At 45.0% G+C, this 20,005-nt stretch overlaps 2 protein-coding genes across 3 annotated transcripts; one reads left to right on the top strand and one right to left on the bottom strand.

Moving 5' to 3' along the window:
* Positions 1–90: 90 nt before the first annotated feature.
* Positions 91–4,306, top strand: LOC146614403 (26S proteasome regulatory subunit 7). Its single transcript, XM_085376468.1, has 12 exons — positions 91–234; positions 489–526; positions 617–698; positions 1,719–1,818; positions 1,998–2,129; positions 2,222–2,294; positions 2,375–2,470; positions 2,567–2,731; positions 2,821–2,908; positions 3,017–3,219; positions 3,300–3,396; positions 4,052–4,306. Exons 1-12 carry the CDS (start codon positions 165–167, stop codon positions 4,207–4,209), a joined length of 1,302 nt encoding a protein of 433 aa, XP_085232594.1. The 5' UTR covers positions 91–164; the 3' UTR covers positions 4,210–4,306.
* On the bottom strand, positions 4,265–17,283 carry slc26a5 (solute carrier family 26 member 5). 2 transcript variants are annotated; one of them, XM_085376466.1, is made up of 18 exons: positions 17,125–17,283; positions 15,904–16,169; positions 14,752–14,891; positions 14,451–14,561; positions 10,898–11,079; positions 10,568–10,732; positions 10,253–10,488; positions 10,004–10,151; positions 9,425–9,538; positions 9,236–9,313; positions 9,051–9,146; positions 8,690–8,796; positions 8,510–8,579; positions 8,343–8,435; positions 6,846–6,950; positions 6,519–6,719; positions 6,342–6,396; positions 4,265–4,987 (listed from the first exon to the last, which is right to left on the bottom strand). In XM_085376466.1, the coding sequence occupies exons 2-18, from the start codon at positions 16,074–16,076 to the stop codon at positions 4,839–4,841; spliced, it is 2,223 nt and encodes a 740-aa protein (XP_085232592.1). In that variant the 5' UTR covers positions 16,077–16,169; positions 17,125–17,283; the 3' UTR covers positions 4,265–4,838. The 2 variants fall into 2 exon arrangements, with proteins under 2 accessions (XP_085232592.1, XP_085232593.1); XM_085376467.1 differs by having other exon boundaries at positions 6,519–6,680.
* Positions 17,284–20,005: the final 2,722 nt, after the last annotated feature.

The raw sequence follows: 20,005 nt of genomic DNA, 5'->3' as shown, positions 1-20,005 counted from the left end.
TATTATATTTTTTAAACCCGTAAAGCTGGTACATCCTCACTACAATTCCCGCTTGTGTGTTCCGGTAAGTTGCGCATAGCGGCGGAAGTCCAAAGCTGCTGTGTAATTGTAGAGTTTAGCAGTCCTGATTGTTCGTGACCAGACAGTTTGTTCACACGTTAGACATGCCGGACTATCTGGGAGACGACCAAAGGAAGATTAAGGAAGAGGAGAAGGGTGACTCCCCTATTAGAGGTATATCTAAAATCGTTTATTTTAAACCCTAAGATATTATTTCCCGAAAGGAAGCGCCGATATCAGCTAGCAACATTGCTAATGTTAGCTTAGCTCGTTGAAAACAGTTTGCTCCTGCTGAATGTATTTGTTACCATGTTGTTATAAATATGTGTTGATGGTGGAATAAAAAGTCTTGTGTATACTGCATCGCTCAGTCCGACAACAGTGTCGGAGTGCAAACGCATTCATGTGATTGTGATTCTTTTTTAAAGCTTTGGATGAAGGGGACATCGCTCTGCTCAAAACATATGTAAGTATGGCTTTCAAACCACGACACCAAGCAAGTGTCAAGGAAATGATTCCACAGTGAGTGAATGTGTTGCTTGCTGTTCACCACCAGGGTCAGAGTACCTATTCCAGGCAGATCAAACAAGTGGAAGATGACATTCAGCAGCTGCTCAAGAAGATAAACGAGCTGACGGGTGAGCGACGAATTCAGAAGTACATTTGTGCCACAGCAGGGCAGTAAGATGTTCTCAGTAAGCTTCTTACTGGGCTTGGTGATTAAACCGGACATAAGCAATAAAACGGCATTTATTTGAAAAGCTCATTTGCCGAACTAACTTTCTAAACCTTCAAAAATTCCAGCTTAGGAGGCCACTTGTGTCTGACCAGATTTCAAGTACTGGGTCAAACTCAGGGGTTTTACTCCGGCTTTCTTAGATTTTCTTTACTTGGAATTCACCATTACAACTTATAAATGTATTCAGATATTCTCAGTTTCATTTCTAACAACCAACAGTAGTACAGGAAGTATTTGGTAGCTCCATAGAAGTGGTTTACACATTAGGCTGACAAGTGGAAGGTCGCTCGTTGATTCCAGCAGGAGACGCAAACCAGAAAAGGCTTCTGAACTAAAAAGCCTGATCCTGAATGAATTTTGTCGCATCCAGAAACGATACAAAATCAGCAAGTTTAGCAAATTGTGCGTCCCAAGTTACAGACACAATGATAACTGCAGCTGCATGGTCCTGTGCATATTAACTGATTATCCTGCAACATGCACAGGACTCAATAACACTGTTGCACAAATACATTTGGACATTTTAGTTTCATTAGGTGCCAGTTAAATCTCATGTATTTTCACTCCTTGATTTAATTATTTGGTGCTTGCACGGCCTGTCACTTCAGATGCAGCTGTCTAGCTGGCCTTTCCCAGCCACCCAGTGCCAGCCTGTACTCTGGGCTAGTTTAACACACAAAGAGAGATCACCTTTTCTACCACAACCCACAGCTATGGGGCCAGTTTAGATTTTAAAAAGGCATGTCTAGTTGACTTTAACTCCAAAAAATGCAAAGGGCTGCATTGTTGTTGAAAATGGATCATCTTAAATTTGGAACGGTTGTCCAGCTTTATCAGAGGAGTATATATGGACAGTTTTGGTACTTTGGAGGGCTGCACAAGATGCTTTGTGTCTGATTTGTTTTTTTTAATTGCACAGGCATCAAGGAGTCTGACACAGGCCTGGCTCCACCGGCTCTCTGGGATCTAGCTGCTGACAAGCAGACACTGCAGAGCGAGCAGCCGCTGCAGGTAGCAAGGTAAATGTTCGACTTTAACATCACCAAAATGTAAAGTGTGGTGTTATATCGCTGATCTTCCCTTTGGGATGTTTCGAGCGACATTCCTGTTAATCTGACGGGAATATTCTTAGCTTTCCTACTTCCTTCCACAGCATTTCCATTATGTAGCTTCATGATTCTTTATTTCTTTCTGAAAGATGCACAAAGATCATCAATGCAGACTCTGAGGATCCCAAATACATCATCAACGTCAAACAGTTTGCCAAGTTTGTGGTGGACCTGAGTGACCAGGTGGCTCCAACTGACATCGAGGAGGGCATGAGAGTGGGGTGAGGCAGAAACATGATTTAGAGGTGTTACATAGTTTCCAGAAGGTTCCGTCAGCCGTAAGCTAAGTTTAGTGTCCTTTCTGTTTTTCCAGGGTTGACAGAAACAAGTATCAGATCCACATTCCTCTGCCTCCGAAAATCGACCCCACTGTCACCATGATGCAGGTTGGGAGGCGAGGATACTCTGTGATTGTTTGGTTATCTGTCTGCTTGCATGTGATAACTCCTTGGCCCACTTGCTTTAGGTGGAAGAGAAGCCTGATGTGACCTACAGTGATGTTGGTGGATGCAAGGAGCAGATTGAGAAGCTAAGAGAGGTGGTTGAAACTCCGCTGCTCCATGTGAGTGTTCCAAAGTTAGAACCACCACTGAGGCACGAGTGAAGCAACTGTCTTCTGCACATGGGAGCTCACTTGTCGTCTTTTTCTTCTCACCAGCCTGAGAGGTTTGTCAATCTGGGAATTGAGCCTCCTAAAGGTGTGCTGCTATTCGGGCCCCCCGGAACCGGAAAGACCCTGTGTGCCCGGGCTGTGGCCAACAGAACAGACGCCTGCTTCATCAGAGTCATCGGCTCCGAGCTGGTGCAGAAATACGTGGGAGAGGTGCGCTCACGAAAAGAAAGATTAGCTGCAGTTCAGATCAGGAAGGTTGATTCTCGTAAACGTCTGACTTTTCCTGAACTCGTTCACAGGGCGCCAGGATGGTGCGTGAGCTCTTTGAGATGGCCAGGACCAAAAAGGCCTGTCTGATCTTCTTTGATGAAATTGATGCTATTGGAGGTTAGTCTCATTACTTAAAAAGAAAAACATCCACTGACGTGCAGCAGCCCTTTTAATCCAGCGTGAAGAGAAATCCATTCTGAGCGTGTAACCCTCTGAACCTGCCAGGTGCTCGTTTTGATGACGGCGCCGGTGGAGACAACGAGGTCCAAAGGACCATGCTGGAGCTCATCAATCAGCTGGATGGTTTCGACCCTCGAGGCAACATCAAAGTGCTGATGGCCACCAACAGGCCGGACACGCTGGACCCGGCCCTGATGAGGCCCGGACGTCTGGATAGGAAGATCGAGTTCAGCCTGCCTGACCTTGAGGTGAGTTTTAAACTGGACTGTGTTACACTTCTCTGATGTAGCTCTGTCCAATTCAACCATCTTTAAACCCGCCGTTGCAGGGTCGCACCCACATCTTCAAGATCCATGCCCGCTCTATGAGTGTGGAGAGAGACATCCGCTTTGAGCTGCTGGCTCGCCTCTGTCCCAACAGCACCGGTAAGACTGCAGAGCAGACGTTACTTCCTGTCGAGTCACAGTCTCCCTCAGCTGCGTCTTTATCTGTTTTAGTGTTTCCTGCTCGTGTGGGTGTGGCATACATCAGCTGTCCTTTCCTTCAGAATGCCGTTGTCATAGAGACACTAAACCAGCGGTCCCCAAATCACGGACCGGTACCGAGCCGTAAGAGTTGAGGCTTGGGTGTGAAATGTTTGGTTTTCCCGGTGTTTGGTACCAGTACTGGTTTTATTTTGTTTTACTGATCTGCGACATCATAAAGGCCGGTCTGTGAAAATATTGTCAGAGATAAATTAAAACTTGGGGACCGCTGCACTAAACTTCCAGTATTTTTCCAATTTGTTTATCGACTTCTTGTTAGTTTAGAAGAGTTCAGACCTCTTAGTGTAGTACTGATGTATGACCACACGGGGGCAACCTGTTACTTGGAAAGGTTTCTTATTGCCCTTTATAAACTTGGAAGTATGTTATGTTAAAGTAGATGAGAGTCTGAGTCTTGGCTGTCCTTTAACACGATCCTGTATTTCAGCCAAGTCAAACTGTTTTGAATGGCTTGACAGCGTGGGATAAAGGTCGTCTACAGGTTTAATAGCTCTCTGAAAGTCTGAGCACTCTCTTAAATCGTGCTTCCTTTCAGGTGCCGAGATCCGCAGCGTGTGCACCGAGGCAGGAATGTTTGCCATCAGGGCCCGCAGGAAGATCGCCACAGAGAAAGATTTCCTGGAAGCCGTTAACAAGGTCATCAAATCATACGCCAAGTTCAGCGCCACTCCCAGATACATGACCTACAACTGAGTGTGTGCTTGTGTCTGATTTGGCTTTGTCAAAAAAAAGAGAGTCAAAAGGATTTTGTTTTGTTGTTATTGTTGTTCACTAAAAAATAAAAGTTATTCCAGATTTCAGTTTCTGTGTTTAACAAAATAAGCACAGGGAGCTTGAAAGGCCTCCTGTGTCGTTCACTAACAGCACAATTAAAGCTGTCCACTGCATTCATATATGAGTCATACCAATGCAAGTGTACAGTAACGGCAACATGACACTGCAAACAGACTGGAAAGGTCATTCCAGATCAGAATAACAAAAATCATATTGACAGATTATAGGTAACAATTTGGTACCAGCGTGATAATGAGGTGGTCAGTATTACATGTTTACAACAAGGCCTCCAACAGTACCTGCTAACATCATGTAGACAAAGCTGCAGCTTTAAAAAGTACTTCAGCAAACAGTGAGAACTACAACATGACTAAAGTGCAGCATCAACACTGCAGAGAAATCAGGCTGGACGCCACATCCTGAAGGTTCTGATTAAAACGATGTTCTTGCTGCTTTGGAACTTTAACAAGACTGAAAAACACTCCTGATATTTCAGCTGAAAACAAGTTCACAGTGAGGTTGTGAGAGCGCCACCACGTCCCATCCTCTCAGGTCGTGTCGCTGACCGCAGCCACAGACGGGTGAGAGTTTGAGTGCTGACAGTGGAGCACGGCGTCGTGGACGGTGGGGAACAGGAAGTCTGTGGTCAGGTCCTTAGTGAAGAACTTCAAGGTGTCCAGTTCAGCCAGCAGGTTTCCTGCAGAGAAGCATGCAGCAGGCTCAGTATTTACATCAATGACAACAACCACTTTCAAACCATTTGAACACAAACAGACTTTAGTGAAGGAAAGACTCACTGCAGTGGGGCTAATAAACGTTCTGTGCAGACACTGACATTCCTGCAGTGATACCTTTGTTCCATTTACAGGGCACACAAAGCAACTAAAGCAACCTGCTGTGTTCACTTGTTGGACAGCAGCTTTGTTACAGTGTGAAACGAGCCGCTGCAGCTTCATCCCTGCCTTCTTCTGGCTAGCTGCCACTCTGAAAACATCCTGCGCGCTCGTGAGCCAATATACTGAAAGTGAACTGTAAATATATCGTGTGACATGTTTACCATTTGGTTCCAAATGATATCTTCTCATTTTCAATCCCAAATGTGCAGAACAGGAGCGTCCTGTTTGTTACTGCAGGAATGGCTTCAGTCTGTGAACCACAGGCTGTGTTTGCACAGGTCTGTCAGGACCCACAGGCTTAATCATTCAAACCAAAACTTTCAACAGAGTTCTGTCATAGCGCTTGTTGCCTGTTTCCATCCTTTACATTATGACCCCAGTGTGTGGAACTTGTCTTTATTATAGGTCTCCACTTACAGACCTTATGTTCTCATTCATGCAAACATCGAAATCAGCCAATCACATGGCAGAAGCTCAATGCAGACATCAGCTGGAGTTCAAGGCGAGCATCAGAATGAACATGGCATGACTAGATATCAGGTGTGCTTTAGAAGTTCCCGGGACTTTCCAACACAATCATCTCTGAGGTTTACAGAGGACGGTCTGAACAAGAGAACGTAACAGGCGAGCAGCAGTTCTCTGGGAGAAGATGTGTCGAGCGTGACAGGAAGGTAAGAGTGACTCAAATAACCATGTGTTACCACCAAAGAGCTTCTCTGAATGCACCTCGTGTTGGAAAGCAGATGGGCTACAGCAGCATCAGACCACAGGGCGCCACATCGCCCAGCGACAAACAGAAACCTGAGGTTGCAGTATGCACAGGCTTTCTGTAGCAGACTTTGGTACAAACATCATAACAGCATGGATTCCTCCTGCATTGAATCAGTGGTGCTACAGTGTGAGGGATATTTCCACGTCCATGCCTTTCTGACCACAGTGTACCAACTCCTGCAGGACGATGTGTAACAAAGCACCAGTCCTCTAACTGGTTTCATGAACAGTTCATGGTCCACAAATAGTCCCCACAGCAATTTGTAAAGATAAGAGGATAGATGGATGGATGGGTTTTAATTGCGTTTTGTACGTAGTGCGTATAAAACAGAGCATGTGCACAGATATTTTCAGATCTAATGAAAAGTCTTAATAGTCACTTACTGTTGCAGCCAGCTATGACCACCCGGACATCTACGGCGGCATACTCTTTAATGACCTGCACAAAGAGATAATAGTTTTTAGTATTTGAGCTCTACACCATGAAACAGTGACTGGAGTTCAGTGAAAATATGCAGCTGGTGCTCCTGTGCAGTGCAGCGCTGGAGAAAGGGCCAGAACCTGTCTGATGGCTTTAGCTCCCACTGAGTCGATGAAAGTTGCAGACGTCCAGTCCAGGATGATGGAGTGGACTGTGCTGAAAGGCTCAAGGAAGACCGCCTCCTCTGAGTCGCCATGTCTGTCGCCAAACTGGCCGTTCTTCTGATCCTCCGCCACGTGGCTCTGGGACAAAACATCATGAGTCACCGTCTCATCCTTGTACTAGAAACAAAGCAGCACCACAAAACATATTATATATACACACACACACGACCGTCACATGAGTGTGTATTTAACCTGTTGACAAAGCTCAAAGTTTGGATAGACAAAAGACAAACAGCGACCCACCTTGGCACAGATTTTCAGCGGAGACGACCGATTGCTGTTCGTCTTCTCCTTTCTTTTTTTTTGGGCTTTCCGAGCAGCTTGTAAGTGTTCAGGGTTTAGCCCCGTCTGTAAAGATCAACATAATCACAACAGAGCTGTTAACATCCAACTCAGCACGTCATTCTCCCTCACTCGTTTACCTCTACCATTACCTCACCTCTTATTTTGGCATTTTCTCTGATAATTATTCATATTACATTACATAATACACTTGTTATTAATCTCTGTCTCTCTTCCACAGCATGTCTTCATCCTGTCTTCCTTCTCTCACCCCAACCAATCACAGCAGATGGCCCCGCCCCTCCCTGAGCCTGGTTCTGCTGGAGGTTTCTTCCTGTTAAAAGGGAGTTTTTCCTTCCCACTGTCGCCAAAGTGCTGCTCATAGGGGGTCATATGATTGTTGGGTTTTTCTCTGTATTACTGTAGGGTCTACTGTACAATATAAAGCACCTTGAGGCGACTGTTGTTGTGATTTGGCGCTGTGTAAATAAAGCTGAATTGAATATGAAAAACAAAAATGAGAACTGAAACAATGTTTACAAAACAAACACATATCGACGTCTTTACTTTAACACAATAAGCATGAAGCACATGATCAACTGCTTTCAGTAACATCTGTGCTTCACCTGATTTGTCACAAAACAAACGTTAATCTTGCACAAAGATAACCTGAGTAAAAGCAAAATGCAGTTTTCAACGTGTGATTTCATTGTTTAACCAACACAAGCTATCCAAACCTGCACCTAGGTGAAAACGTAATTACCCAGAATTCATAGTTTCATCAACTGTCCAAGCTCTGAAGCAGTAACGTAATGACCCTGTTACCCTTTGCAGCTGGTCGTGGCACCGTGTTGCTTTTTGAGCTCTTGTAGCGTCTCTTTGTGTTATTGAGGCGATCAGGCATGGCTGTGACTCGTAAACACTGAGCTCAGTCCATGGTCTTACAACGGGACTCTTTTCCCCTTTAAGGACTCAACATGCCACCACAGTAGCAACAGAGACTGATCCCTAGGAATCAGGTGTTGCTGGTAAAGCTGGCACAGTTACTCCTTAGGTTAAGACTGGGAGAGGCTGGGAATATTTCCCACACGGTGCTTAGATACTGGATAAACCTTTAATTCACACAGTAAAGTTAAAATGTATTCTTTGCTCTTAGTTATTTGAACACACAAAAAAGCAGAAATGACAAACGTAGAAACGTTTTCACTGAACTGTTGAAGCTTCAGCTGTAACGTGAACAGGCTACAACTGCAAACCTTCATTTGTAGCCAAGACAGTGAAAACACAAGCAAACGGATTCCTGCTCATCTCAAAGTAGAGCTCTGCTCGCATCTACCACCAGATGATTACACGCTCACGCTGCTCCTCTCAGACCGAGTCAGGTGATAATAAGTGCTTCACACATTTCCCCCACAAAAGGGTTTCTGTTTGCTTCCACACACTCAAACACACTGCTACCTTCTCCTTGAGGCTGTTCACATACAGGTCACTGTTAGCAAAGTAGACTGAAGAGTTGGAGTGGAAGATCTTAATCCCCTCATATTCAGCCGCCTGAGAACACAAACAGCCGGCTTGGTCAGTGTGGATGTTTCACACGGAGCAGGTTTCTCTCCTCACACATTTACCTCTTCATACTCGTCGACGTCACAGTAGAGCCCCGTGTTAGCGACGTGACCCAGGATGGAAGTTTTAGGGCTGGAAGAGAAAGAAAACAGCTCAGAGCACAAATCAAACCTGCTCTTTGAAAACTCTCACAGCTGCCTTTAAGCTTCAGTTCAAGGAAAAACACATATTCGAATCATTACCTCTGTGTCCTGTATATGACTGTCAATATGGCGAATGTGACGGCCACCAGGAGGCCGTAGTCCAGTCCCAGCAGCACAGAAGCGATAAAGGCGATCACCCAGATGGCCTGAGAGGACAAAAAAGAAAGTAACATGAAACTAGCATGAAGAGGAAGCGTTTTGCAAGACCAAAGCAGTTTTTACATAAGCAAATGTCTTCAGACGACGTGCATTTATCTGATCGTTTCCACTCCTGCACATTATAGTCACACTTCTGTCTGCAACCTCAGCTTCTCCACTGTGTATTCACTCGGGTTCACATACACACCTCTCAGAACAACGGTGCACTTTAAGTCAGCTAAGCTTGGTTTTAAAGACTGACCAGTTCAATCTTGCTGGTCCTCCACAGACTGGGAATGTCTCTGAACTGCTTGAACATCCCTATGAGGTTGACCATGATGATGGCAGCCAGCGCAGTCTGAGAAACACAAGCAAACGAGAGCCAAAGACGACATTTAGGTGTGTGCAGGCTCACAGGTCACGCCCAAACATCAAACAGGAACTCACCTGAGGGAGCGGCTCGAAGACAAAGCCGACGGCCACCACCACCACCAGCACCAGCAGCGACGCCAGGAGCCCTGCAATCTAAAGCACACATAAAAAGCAATAACTCCATCAACACACCTCTCACTCTAACAACAGCTTTACAGCACCAATTTAGATAGTGTAATCACTCCTGCAGCTCGTGTGTGTCACCTGTGTTTTGCCTCCTGTGCTCTCCTGGACCAGACTCCTCGACATGGAGCAGGTGACGGCAAACGTTTGAAAGAAGGAGCTGATGAAGTTACACAGACCGAGTGCAATGAGCTCCTGAAAGTGGACACGTGGAGGAAAACCGTGAAAAAGAGAGGAAAGTCCTTCTGCAACAACATTTTCACACGTCAGCTTTGGACAATTTCAGGAAAATGCGACCCGTATATTTTCCACAGTCGTGCTTTGCTAAATGCGTGACCTGCATTTATTTGTCAGCTATGTGTCACTGGAGGACACGCTTTGCTCAGTCTTCAACGAATAGTACAGTCAGGCAACTACACAACGCTCCAAACAACTCAGTGTTCAATGAAATGAACACGTTCCAACAAACTGGAACAATGAACCTTTTTGTGAGCAGCATTTCCAATATCAGCGCGCAGGATAAAAATATAACTTTACAAGATTTGCAGCAAACAGCTAGAGGACGTCCAGTCATCCAGAAGACCCAAAGTGTCCTAACCAAACATTTAGTCACACACAGGCCAGAGGCTCATCGGCAGCTCACCCCGTGGACACACTCACCTGGTTGCCATCCACACTGTAGCCATGTTTCAGGGCAAAGATCTTGGCCAGCGAGACGTCCATGGAGAATCCTACAATCGCTATAGCAAAAGAATCTGTGACCAAATTGGGCAGCAGCGAGATGTTTGGGGCAGCAGGAGGGCGAAGCCTGTAACCAATAAGACAACATCTGTAGACCTCTGTCACATACGTGTAGAGAACACGAGCTTAAACCAAAAGACACTTAAACAAATAGAGTGTGCGGCCTACCCTGTTGGTATGTTCCCAACCACATGGACCTTGTACTCCTTTGATAACGACAAACCATAGGAGATGCCCGTGGACACGATGACCACAATGATCTCTCCAGGAATGGGAATGGGCAGCTTCTTCTTGAAGCGCTCGTTGAGAACTTTGATCACGTAAAGGAAGATGATACACCCGAGCCCCAGAAGGAAAGTGGCAATATTGGTGCTGGTGATTCTGCTGAGCACTGCTTTGACACTCTGCAGTGACAGAAAGGTGAGTGTTAGCGATTCATTGACCATTCTGGGAAGGAGAAAGACAGGGCCTCTCAAAACTCACATAAATAGCAGAGAGAAACCCAGAATAACGCTGCGTTTCCACCCCCAGCAAGTACTTCAGCTGGGAGATGACGACGTGCATGGATGCTGCTGTGGTGAAGCCTCGCACCAGGGGCTCGGTGAGGTAGATTGCTACAAAGCCAAACCTGAGAAGACCTAAAACAATCTGAAAGGAATGCAGAAGAAGAGGGGGGTCATTCTGTTTTTGAAAAACAATGTTTAATACAGAAACAGTTAAAATCGAGTTGATACATCAACAGTGATTCAGACATGCTGCTGCTGCTTTGGATAAACAGATTAGCCACGGCTGCTCTGCAGGTGGGAGGCTGACCTGGATGAGTCCCGCCAGGGTTGTGACCATCACGGCCACCTGGACCCTGCTCTTATCACGAAGCTCCACGTTGATGGCATCAGATGCGTTGGATCCAGTAGCATTGATATTCATAAACATGCTGTCTGGTGCCTCCCTCACAGCGACGCCCCCAATCATCAGACTTATGACAGCAAAGGTACCTGCAGGTCATCGACACAAACGCAGCGCTATGATAGGCTGGGGTCAAAGCTGATGTCGAGTACAACGAGCGCTCAAACGCAGCACAGAAACTGCAGACTTGTGCTCGCACCGGCCTTTCCTCTCACCACCCTGTGACGGTAAAGGCCGTCCTGCCTCTCGTTCTCTGCCGTCATCATTCCCACAGCAACCTGATGTCAGGCCAGATTTTGGCCAGCGGTGATTTACAATCTTTGCAGATTAGCTCCTCAGCTTCAAAGGGTTGAGCAGGTCTAGTTTATTGGACCCATTTGTTGGACGGATTTAAACTGACAATCGAGACAAGCGTGACAGCGTTGGAGAAAAGAAAGCAGCCAGATTGGTGAGACAACTGAGGCTGGGTTTAATGAAATCTCAGTCCTGCTGCTTATGTCAGTCTTTACATAGTTAGAGGCAGCGAGTTTTACAATCCCAGTTGTGGAAGATGTTAGAAAGTGAAGTTTTACAACATCTGTCAAGCTCAGATTTTAAAAACCTTCCACAGGAGACACATTCTGAGGGGTTATAATGTTGCAGTTTTTGCTGTTTTGTTTTTACATTTACTAAACTTTCGAATTCACAAAAATGATGTGGGTACATGCTGATTATCATTCAGGCTACGTTCACACTGCAGCGCATCAAATCCGATTTTTCTGACCCTATGCGACCATCTATCCAATCAGGGTGTGACAGTGTGAACGGCACAAATCCGACCTGGGTCACTTTCGTATGTGGTCCTGAATCCAATACATCTCCGATGTTTCAGAAAGCGACTGCTGTTTGATGGTCATGTCGCATTAAATCCGTCTTTTACGTCACTGACACGAGACAGACGCCAATTATCAGCGCCGGAGAAGACATGGTGAACGCTTCCTGGCCATCCAGTGTAGATGTCAGTGAAACTGCTGGGAAGACAACGTTGGAGAAACATGAACATTTTATTTGTACTGTATAATCTGCAGATTCTGACAGAAATCTGCAGCTATCCTTTGAAGCAGCGCTCCTCTGAAACAGCAACAAGGATCATTATTAGGTTATCGACATTATTATGTAAATAACAAAATAACTTAAAGCAAAAAACAATACTGTTGCTCTGGGTCTAAACAGAGCACGTTGTGTGTGACGTCTTCTTTTGCGCGTTTGCTGTCACATTTTATTTGTAGTGTGAACGAGCAGACAAAAAAATCGGATTTGATCAAAAAAATCTGAATTGAGCATCAAGACCTGCAGAGTGAACGTAGCCTAAGAGACTAAAAACATTTAAACCTGCTTGGATTGAAACCAGAGCACAAGGTTAAGCCTCTGTGGGCAGTATTTACTTTAAAAGTAGAGGTCAAAGGTGACATTTGGATGCAGATGTGAGCCCCAGCATCACTTCCTCAATGTTAATCAGAATTTTAAAAACATTTTAGGAACGTTTGAAGATCAGGTAATAACGTCATATTTACAGTCCCCATAAACACTCAGTGAGAAGGAAAGCAGCATGTATACAGCACTGTCTGTATAATATCAACACACATGTATGAATGACAGTTTAAGTTAGAAGGTTCTGTCAGTTTTTAACCAATAAAATCACTAGTGGAGCTTGAAGACCTCGGTGGATGTCAGTCAAATATGAATGGAGTCTTAACATGACGTCACTCCACACACACACACACACACACACACACACACACCTCGTCTATCATGTGATAACGGGGTTTTCTTATTTGCTTTAAGAACCTGCACCTGTAGATAGAGTCATCCACCCTCGCGTGCACACAGACAGAACCACGGTACAAACTACTGCAAACAGAAGGACAAACTGTAACCTACAAAGTAACACAGCTGTGACGGGATCATCTGCCCTGTGGGAGCAGAAGCCTTCGTCTGGAAGGCAGAAACTGAATCTCACTATGCAAAGTGTGAGAGACATGAAGCACTGTGTCTGAAAGGATGCTGGGTTTAGTCTGTGGGACCACGGAGCTCTTTCAGCTCTTTCTGTTCTTCACAGAGAAATATCCAAACCATCGCACATACGCAGAGGACCACGAAGGTTCAATAAAAGCACAGTTGGCTTTAACAAAATGAAACGTAATATTTTTATCGCACCTGTCCTTTTTCAGGAAACCCTCTGCCACACACAGTTGCACTAAACCAAACATCACTGCAGCACTTTGGTGCTGTTCATCAAGTGTGCGCTGTCATCAGGCTCATCTGTGTCTTATTCTGCCATAATGTGACGTGTTGTTTCCTCACCATGTGACAGTTTTACAGGAACACTTCCTGTCTGCGAGGTGCTTCATTGGGTCCAACAGTCAGAGGGACTCATAGGTCACAGCTGGCATTTGAGACTTGGACCCATTTCAAGGAAAGGAAGCTGTCACAGGGTGAGGTCGCTGAAATGTCACAATCCTCCCGTGAAAGCTAAGCACACAGTTAGCACACATCCAAACATTTCCTCCACACCTTTCATCTCATAATCTGAATCACTGTGTAACCCAGTGCACCTCACAGTCACTACAGACACAGCTGTGTGGAAAGTGACTCGTCGCCTGCAAGACTTCGATGTGACACCATTAATGTGGATTAAGAAATCTATAAAAAGCTCAACCATGTAAAAATGACATCATCTTAACTACATTTGTCTTTTCTCTCAAAAAGCAAGCGAGAAAAGAAAACAGCTCGGTGCGTCTGAACGTCACCATCTTTTGAAAGCAGACATGAGGAACAGAGGTGGAGCCAATGAGAGACAAATTCTGGACAATGTCAGGAGAGTCAGGCTGGAAACAAATCAGCTATAGTTTCCTATCCTCATAATAGGCAGCAAAGCATTACTGGAAATACTGTTAGACGTGAGGAAGCAGCCGTGGCCGAGCACACAGCTGCAGTGAAACAGGAGCTGCTTCCATGGTTTCTTTATTCCAAACGAACATCACGCTGGAAAATGAAGAAGCTAGCAATCAGTGCCACATCCAGGAAGCAGCAGTTTCCTTCATATACAATCATTTTCTTCTTATACATCTTATTTAAAATCTTCTTTCTTGGCGAGAACCTTAACACCAACTTTACATTTAACACTAAACTGAAAGGAGACGTCAGACCGTGTCAGGGTGTGTCTGTTTGGATCGATTTCAAACAATAAATAAATATTTTGATAAATATTTAGGTCGGGGATCACTGTGGCGACGGCACCTTTAATTTCTCTCCTCTGTACAGAACATGAAATTTTCTGCTGTGTGTGTGTTGGGGGCAGGGAGTACATAAGAGGGCGGAGCTTATGGAACAATGACGAGCATATTGTAACTGTTTTCTTGTACGTGGGCAGAGCCGGTCACACAGGGCCATGAGGTCAGGACAGAGACGGCTCTCTCACCTACTGATATGTGTCTGGACGTGCCAAAGAAGGTGTACAGCAGGACCGGGTAGAAGGAGGAGTACAGACCATAAACAGGAGGCACCGCAGCCAGCATAGCGTAGGCTAGTCCTGTGGAGCAGGGAAGATAACACGTTTCCAAATAAACAATCCTGGAGGTTCAGTGACTCCATCACAGTGTCAAAGTGTCAGCGATGCCAAAACAGAGTCAGCATGAAGCAGAAACTGCTCCTCTGGAGCCGCAGCCGGCCCTGCTCGCAGCCTCGGTGCTTCACACGGCGCTGCTGCACAGTTCACTGACCTTGTGGAAGCTGCACGACTCCCGTGCTGAGACCTGAGACCACGTCTGAAAAGAGGTACTTCTTGACTGGATACGACGGCAGCCATGAGAGAATAGGCATGAAGCTCAGAGCTGCTGCCTTGGCCTTCTCTGAAGAACACCTGTGGATATTCAACACCAAGCAGATTTTTAAAAGCCTCCACAGACAAAGTTTTTCTGGAGTCACTTTCATGCTGCAGGATTCAAGAAGCCCCCTCGTGTTAGCTGAACTTTGGTATGACTCGTGCTTCACAATATCCCTCCTATACCTTTAATAGCAGCACCACGTGATTCACACTGGTTAACAGATATTTGTTCATTCTTACACCACAGAAATATCATTTCAGTGATGTAGCAATATTTGTTCTGCTGTTACAGATTTAAGCCCCAACATTCACCCTCACTCTGCACTACAGCCAAGAGTTATTTAAGAAACATCAATGTTTTACAACTTTATGACACGTTTGTTGTTCCCTCTGCAAGATGACAAGAAAGCATCTCTAGAAATGACTAACGTGTCACTGTGTCGATTCCCACCCTGAGCTCTGTCACACCCCCTGCGTCCTGTGGATGGTTATGAGTGCAGACCCGTTCTTCACTAACTCCCGGGTTGCTCGCTGTACGCTTCCAAAGCACATCTCTGCTTTTGTATGAAGACCTCCCCCTCCTCAGCTCCCCTCAGTAAGCCCTCCCACCTGTCTCAGTCCCAAATTGCCAGTGAGCTGGCATCAACATGTCATTTCCCAACCTTGTTCGGGCGGCTTGTTTAACCCCCGACTTCTCCCCCTTTTTGCTTGCCCAGCTGCATCAGTTCCCAAATAGAAAGCAGGGACAGAGGATCCCGGGTTTGTGCAGTTTAGCTCTGAATAACTTTTTCATTTGTTTTTAAATGTTAGAATGCAACATAATCTATTTGAAGATCAGTGTTGGAGCTTTTTTGCATTTTAATGTGATAAACGTCTTATTTTTCCACTCAAATAAAGGACATTCGAAGGTTGCACATCAACTCCCACAGATTTCCCACTGGCTTCTGGCTTCAGTTTACACAGCACACTGGGATCTTGTGTGTGGATCTATGTCGATGCTGATCTGTTCAACGACATGTTAACAGGAAATGTCCAGAGAAAGACTTACTGGAACTTTTCTGCCAGCTTCTGACAATTTGTGGTGGTGTCTTCTTTGCGTTTAAGAAGCTGTGCCTGGATCAGAGTTTCATTGTAGACAGGACGCTCGATCCTGTAAATCAGCTGGGAGTCTTCATCCTCTCGAGCTGCTGCAGCCACCACTTCTTCTTCTTCTTGCTCCATGGTAGAGGCCGGAGGGCTGGCGTAGAATCTGTCCCGTGTAGTTTATTCTCTCCCGCTTTTTCTTCTCGGCTGGTATATCCTCATTCCTTAAACCTTTTCAGAGCAAGCGAGGACAAGACATGACAAGATAGTTATGATTTCTACAAGCATGGGTGACGATAATAAGAAAGCCCTTTGCTATGCCGACAAAGATTTCAGTTTGATTTGCAATGCTGCAACTTTCGAGTAAATATTTGGTCTCTGACCAGCTTATGTAATGGCTTGCATTAAGTCTGGTGTACTGGGGGAAAGGTTTGCTGAATAAATCATACGGCATAGAGTTTCCTCAGGGTAGGTGCGCAGTGTTTTACAGCTACAGGCAAACCTCTCTCCCAGAAGTCTTGCAACCACACGTCATCATGGACCACGATCGAGGAACAAAGCCATGCATGTGGGTAACGTTTATAAAAGAGGAACCACGTAGCTGGTCTGGTTAAGTACTTGGATTACAGCTCGACATGGTGCCTTCAAAGTCAATCCAAAAAAACAAAAAAAATCAAATCTCTGTCTATGCAGATAAATAGTGAATGAAACTACTGTGAGAATAGCAGGCGACTGTTAGAAAGGTTAGAAGACAGTTCTGTATTTGATATTTACATTAATTATTTATTAAATCTATATTTATTATTTTATATATAATAATATGCAAATGAGTAACACTTGCTTGTTTTTCCCCGTGTGTGGAACAGGTCCTGAGCATTAACAGACTTATGTCACAGGTTTTATTTATCATGCAGAATCTCCTGTTCAGTCATTCTCGCGCCGACAGTTGAACGCCTCGCGCTTCTTCCCATTTCCTCTCCTCTGCTAGCTCGCTCACATCACATTGTAAAAAGCAGCTTTGATAAATTCAAAGCGGAGACACGGAATTTTAATTAAAGGGCCAATATGTGCTACAGGTACGACGGCGAGCGCAACTACAGCAGCTCCCGTGGCTGTGACAGAGGCTTTCACCTCCTCACAGGGAAACAAGCTAACTCAAAGATACTAGCAAAGACACTTCGCTCACCTCCATCCTCCTTGTTTCCCTCCAGCTGCTAAGATGCTGTCGGCTCAAGGAGAACACAAGTACATAAACTGACCTCCCCGGTTGAAGTTTAACAAGGGCAACGTCCTTTAACTAGAGCACCAAACGCTGACGATAAACCACAGATAGAATGTGCGGACAGGATGAGTCCCTCTGCGTAAAACTTTCTTGCAACTTCCGGTCCGCATGAACGGGAGTAGCTCTGCACGCATGCGTTGTTGTCTTTATCATCCCACTTTGTAGTCCTAAAACAAAGGGCAGGCCTACTTTATGTTCTTGCTATGCTTTAATATCAGTGCTAGAAGACAGAAAGGAAAGGAGACCTTTACATTTTAGCAGTTTTTGTCTAAAAGGTTTTCCAAATCTGGCATTTCCTGTTCTCTCTCAAGACAAATACCAAATATGGCAGGCACATTTATTACAGACACACAACACCGCTGTAGACACTCATCTACTGGAGTCAGAGTGGGAGCTCTCGTGTTTGGGGACAGGGGGTGGATGATGAAGCAGAAAGTGTTTGACGTGTGGCAGGCCTGGCCCCCTCCTCCCGGTGCCGTGTTGGTCACCAACACGTGCTGCAAGCCAGGATTCGGCTTTGGAGTGAGCACTCGTGTAAATGAGGAAAATGACTTTAGTTGAAGTTTATTTATGGTCTGTGTGAAATCACAAGACTGCAGTCAGAGAGAAAGAACTCTGGGTGGTAAACATCTCATGAACAACAGCAGAAAGTCACACAGCAGTCTGAGTATAACCAAATATCCCAGCTCCAACAGTCATGCAAAAAAAGTAGGTTAAGCAAAGTTTGTTTGTCCTCTGCTGCACAACCTCTGCACAGGGGTGTGCTTGCTCAGGTTTAACAGGTATTGGTCAACGTGAAATGGCTAGAGTGGCTGGTTTGGCTTCCACTTTCCCCTCATGGATTATGGAACTAACTCATGTTTAAAAGTGTATTTTTATATTTAAATGTATAATTATGAACAATAAAAGTAATGCATATTAATATTGTTGCATATATATGTATAGAAGCTCAGAGACCTGAAGTGCAACAAGCAAATATCCCTGATACCACAGCAGCAGCACCCTGATCATATTTTCATGTCATTTGTGCATAATTATAACTCTACTGTGAATGTTGCAGCACAAGTTGACACTCACCAGACTTTGCAACATTTTTCTAATTTTTTGCTATTTTGCTGAGCCCATATAAACTGTAGTCTCAGCTTGTTGCCACCAGGTGCAGTCTTCTGCTGCTGCAGCCCATCTGCTTCAAGGGTCCATGTATTGTGTGTTCAGAGACACTACTTTGGTTGTAACTGTAGTTTTTACTTGAATTACTGTTGCCTTCCTATCAGCTCAAAGGAGTCTGGCTGTATTCCTCTCAAATTTAGCAGACTGATCATGTCTGCATGCCTAAGCATACCGAGTTGCTACCATGTGATTGACACATACACATGAGTGAGCAGTTGAACAGGTGTACCTAATAAAGTGGCCTGTGAGTGTATTCTGTGCTATACTTTTGTTTACTAGTACCGAGACAACAGAGACAGATACACAACAAGATTAAATAAGAGACAAGACAGAGCAAGACAAGGCACACTGGAAGTCCTACGTGACATGTACATGTATACACAGAAACGTACACACTGCATGTAAGTGTGTATACAACTGAATGTGGGTACTTTTGTGTGCATTTGTGGGAGGGGTGCATATGGGAAGAAAACAAACAACAGATAAATAATCATGCATAACCCTCACCTGTCATGAAAATCGCCAATCAACTTTAACTACTTCTGAAAACCTGTTCTGACAAGATCATTTCCAGCATTTCATGGTTGCCCTCATTCCCATCCACAAAAGAAAGCGATGTAATCGGCCTACACTCATTTTGTTTGAGGTAAACGTTTCGTAGCGACAGTTTAAATATCAGTTTGATGCTTTGTAGCAGGATATTTGTTTAACCTGAAAGAGGTCAACGTTCCCTGCAATGATTAGGTGTCAAATTTCTATACAAGTTCTTAAATGTTTAGCAGACACAAAAAATCTAATGAAGTTTATGTGTAAGTTCAATAAGGAAGGTCTGTAATGACTCATATGCCTGCTTATCTGTTCTTCACATCACTACCACTTTCCCACGTTTTCACTCTCAACCATTACTCCAGGCCTCAAGGGCCGTTGTCCTGCAGGATCGAGCCGATTTAAATGGCTAAATGACCTCCTCAACATGTCCTGAAGTTCTCCAGAGGCTGGTAATGAACTAGTCATGTGATTCAGGTGTGTTGACCCAGGGTGAGATCTAAAACCTGCAGGACACCAGCCCTCGAGGCCTGGAGTTGGACACCTCTGCTCTAGTCCAATCTTCTTCTTGCCTGCCTTCTTTGAGCCAATCAGTCTCCTCATTCTCCCACTTAGACTCTCATTCGTGCAACCCACCGCCTTCCCATCTCCACCTCACAGACAGCTCAGTCAGAGCTCCACCCAAGCCTTTCATTTCAGTCAGTTGCAGTGCAGTGTGGGGTTTTTGTTTTGTTTTTTCTAACCATATGTGGACTACAAGTATGGGTTTTCTGGAGAGACTGGCAATGTAATTTAAACCCATCTTCTTCACAAAGGATCCACTTAGGATCACTGTGTACGATTTGAGAATCATTCTTCTCAATCAAGCACAGGCGACGGACATGGCAGCTGCTGAATGACTCATTAACACAAAGAACTGTGTTCATTCCAAGATAACCTCCAGTGAGCCACTGGACCACACACCTGCCCATCATACAGTAAAAACCTACGAGGCGATCGTGGCTCAAGAGTTGGGAGGTCGCCTTGTAATCCAGGAAAATCACATTCATGTTTTTCTGTTTTATCTTCA

This window comes from Diplotaxodon limnothrissa, linkage group LG17, assembly GCF_057381915.1.
Source record: "Diplotaxodon limnothrissa isolate DT_005_m linkage group LG17, D_limnothrissa_male_GT1.1, whole genome shotgun sequence".
NCBI classification, from domain to species: Eukaryota; Metazoa; Chordata; class Actinopteri; order Cichliformes; family Cichlidae; genus Diplotaxodon; species Diplotaxodon limnothrissa.
The sequence above is the reverse complement of the archived record's forward strand: the minus strand, read 5'-3'. Positions and strand labels throughout refer to the sequence as shown.

What these genes read in the sequence shown, in the direction of transcription:
- slc26a5 (XM_085376466.1), bottom strand. Translation starts at nt 16,076, where the DNA reads ATGGAGCAAGAAGAAGAAGAAGTGGTGGCTGCAGCAGCTCGAGAGGAT. An exon ending in GGTTTCTCTCTGCTATTTAT is followed by an intron (nt 10,489 to 10,567) that starts GTGAGTTTTGAG and finishes CTGTCACTGCAG; the next exon opens with AGTGTCAAAGCAGTGCTCAG. An exon ending in CGCTGAAAATCTGTGCCAAG is followed by an intron (nt 6,720 to 6,845) that starts GTGGGTCGCTGT and finishes CTTTGTTTCTAG; the next exon opens with TACAAGGATGAGACGGTGAC.
- LOC146614403 (XM_085376468.1), top strand. Translation starts at nt 165, where the DNA reads ATGCCGGACTATCTGGGAGACGACCAAAGGAAGATTAAGGAAGAGGAG. An exon ending in TCGCTCTGCTCAAAACATAT is followed by an intron (nt 527 to 616) that starts GTAAGTATGGCT and finishes GTTCACCACCAG; the next exon opens with GGTCAGAGTACCTATTCCAG. An exon ending in TTGAAACTCCGCTGCTCCAT is followed by an intron (nt 2,471 to 2,566) that starts GTGAGTGTTCCA and finishes TCTTCTCACCAG; the next exon opens with CCTGAGAGGTTTGTCAATCT.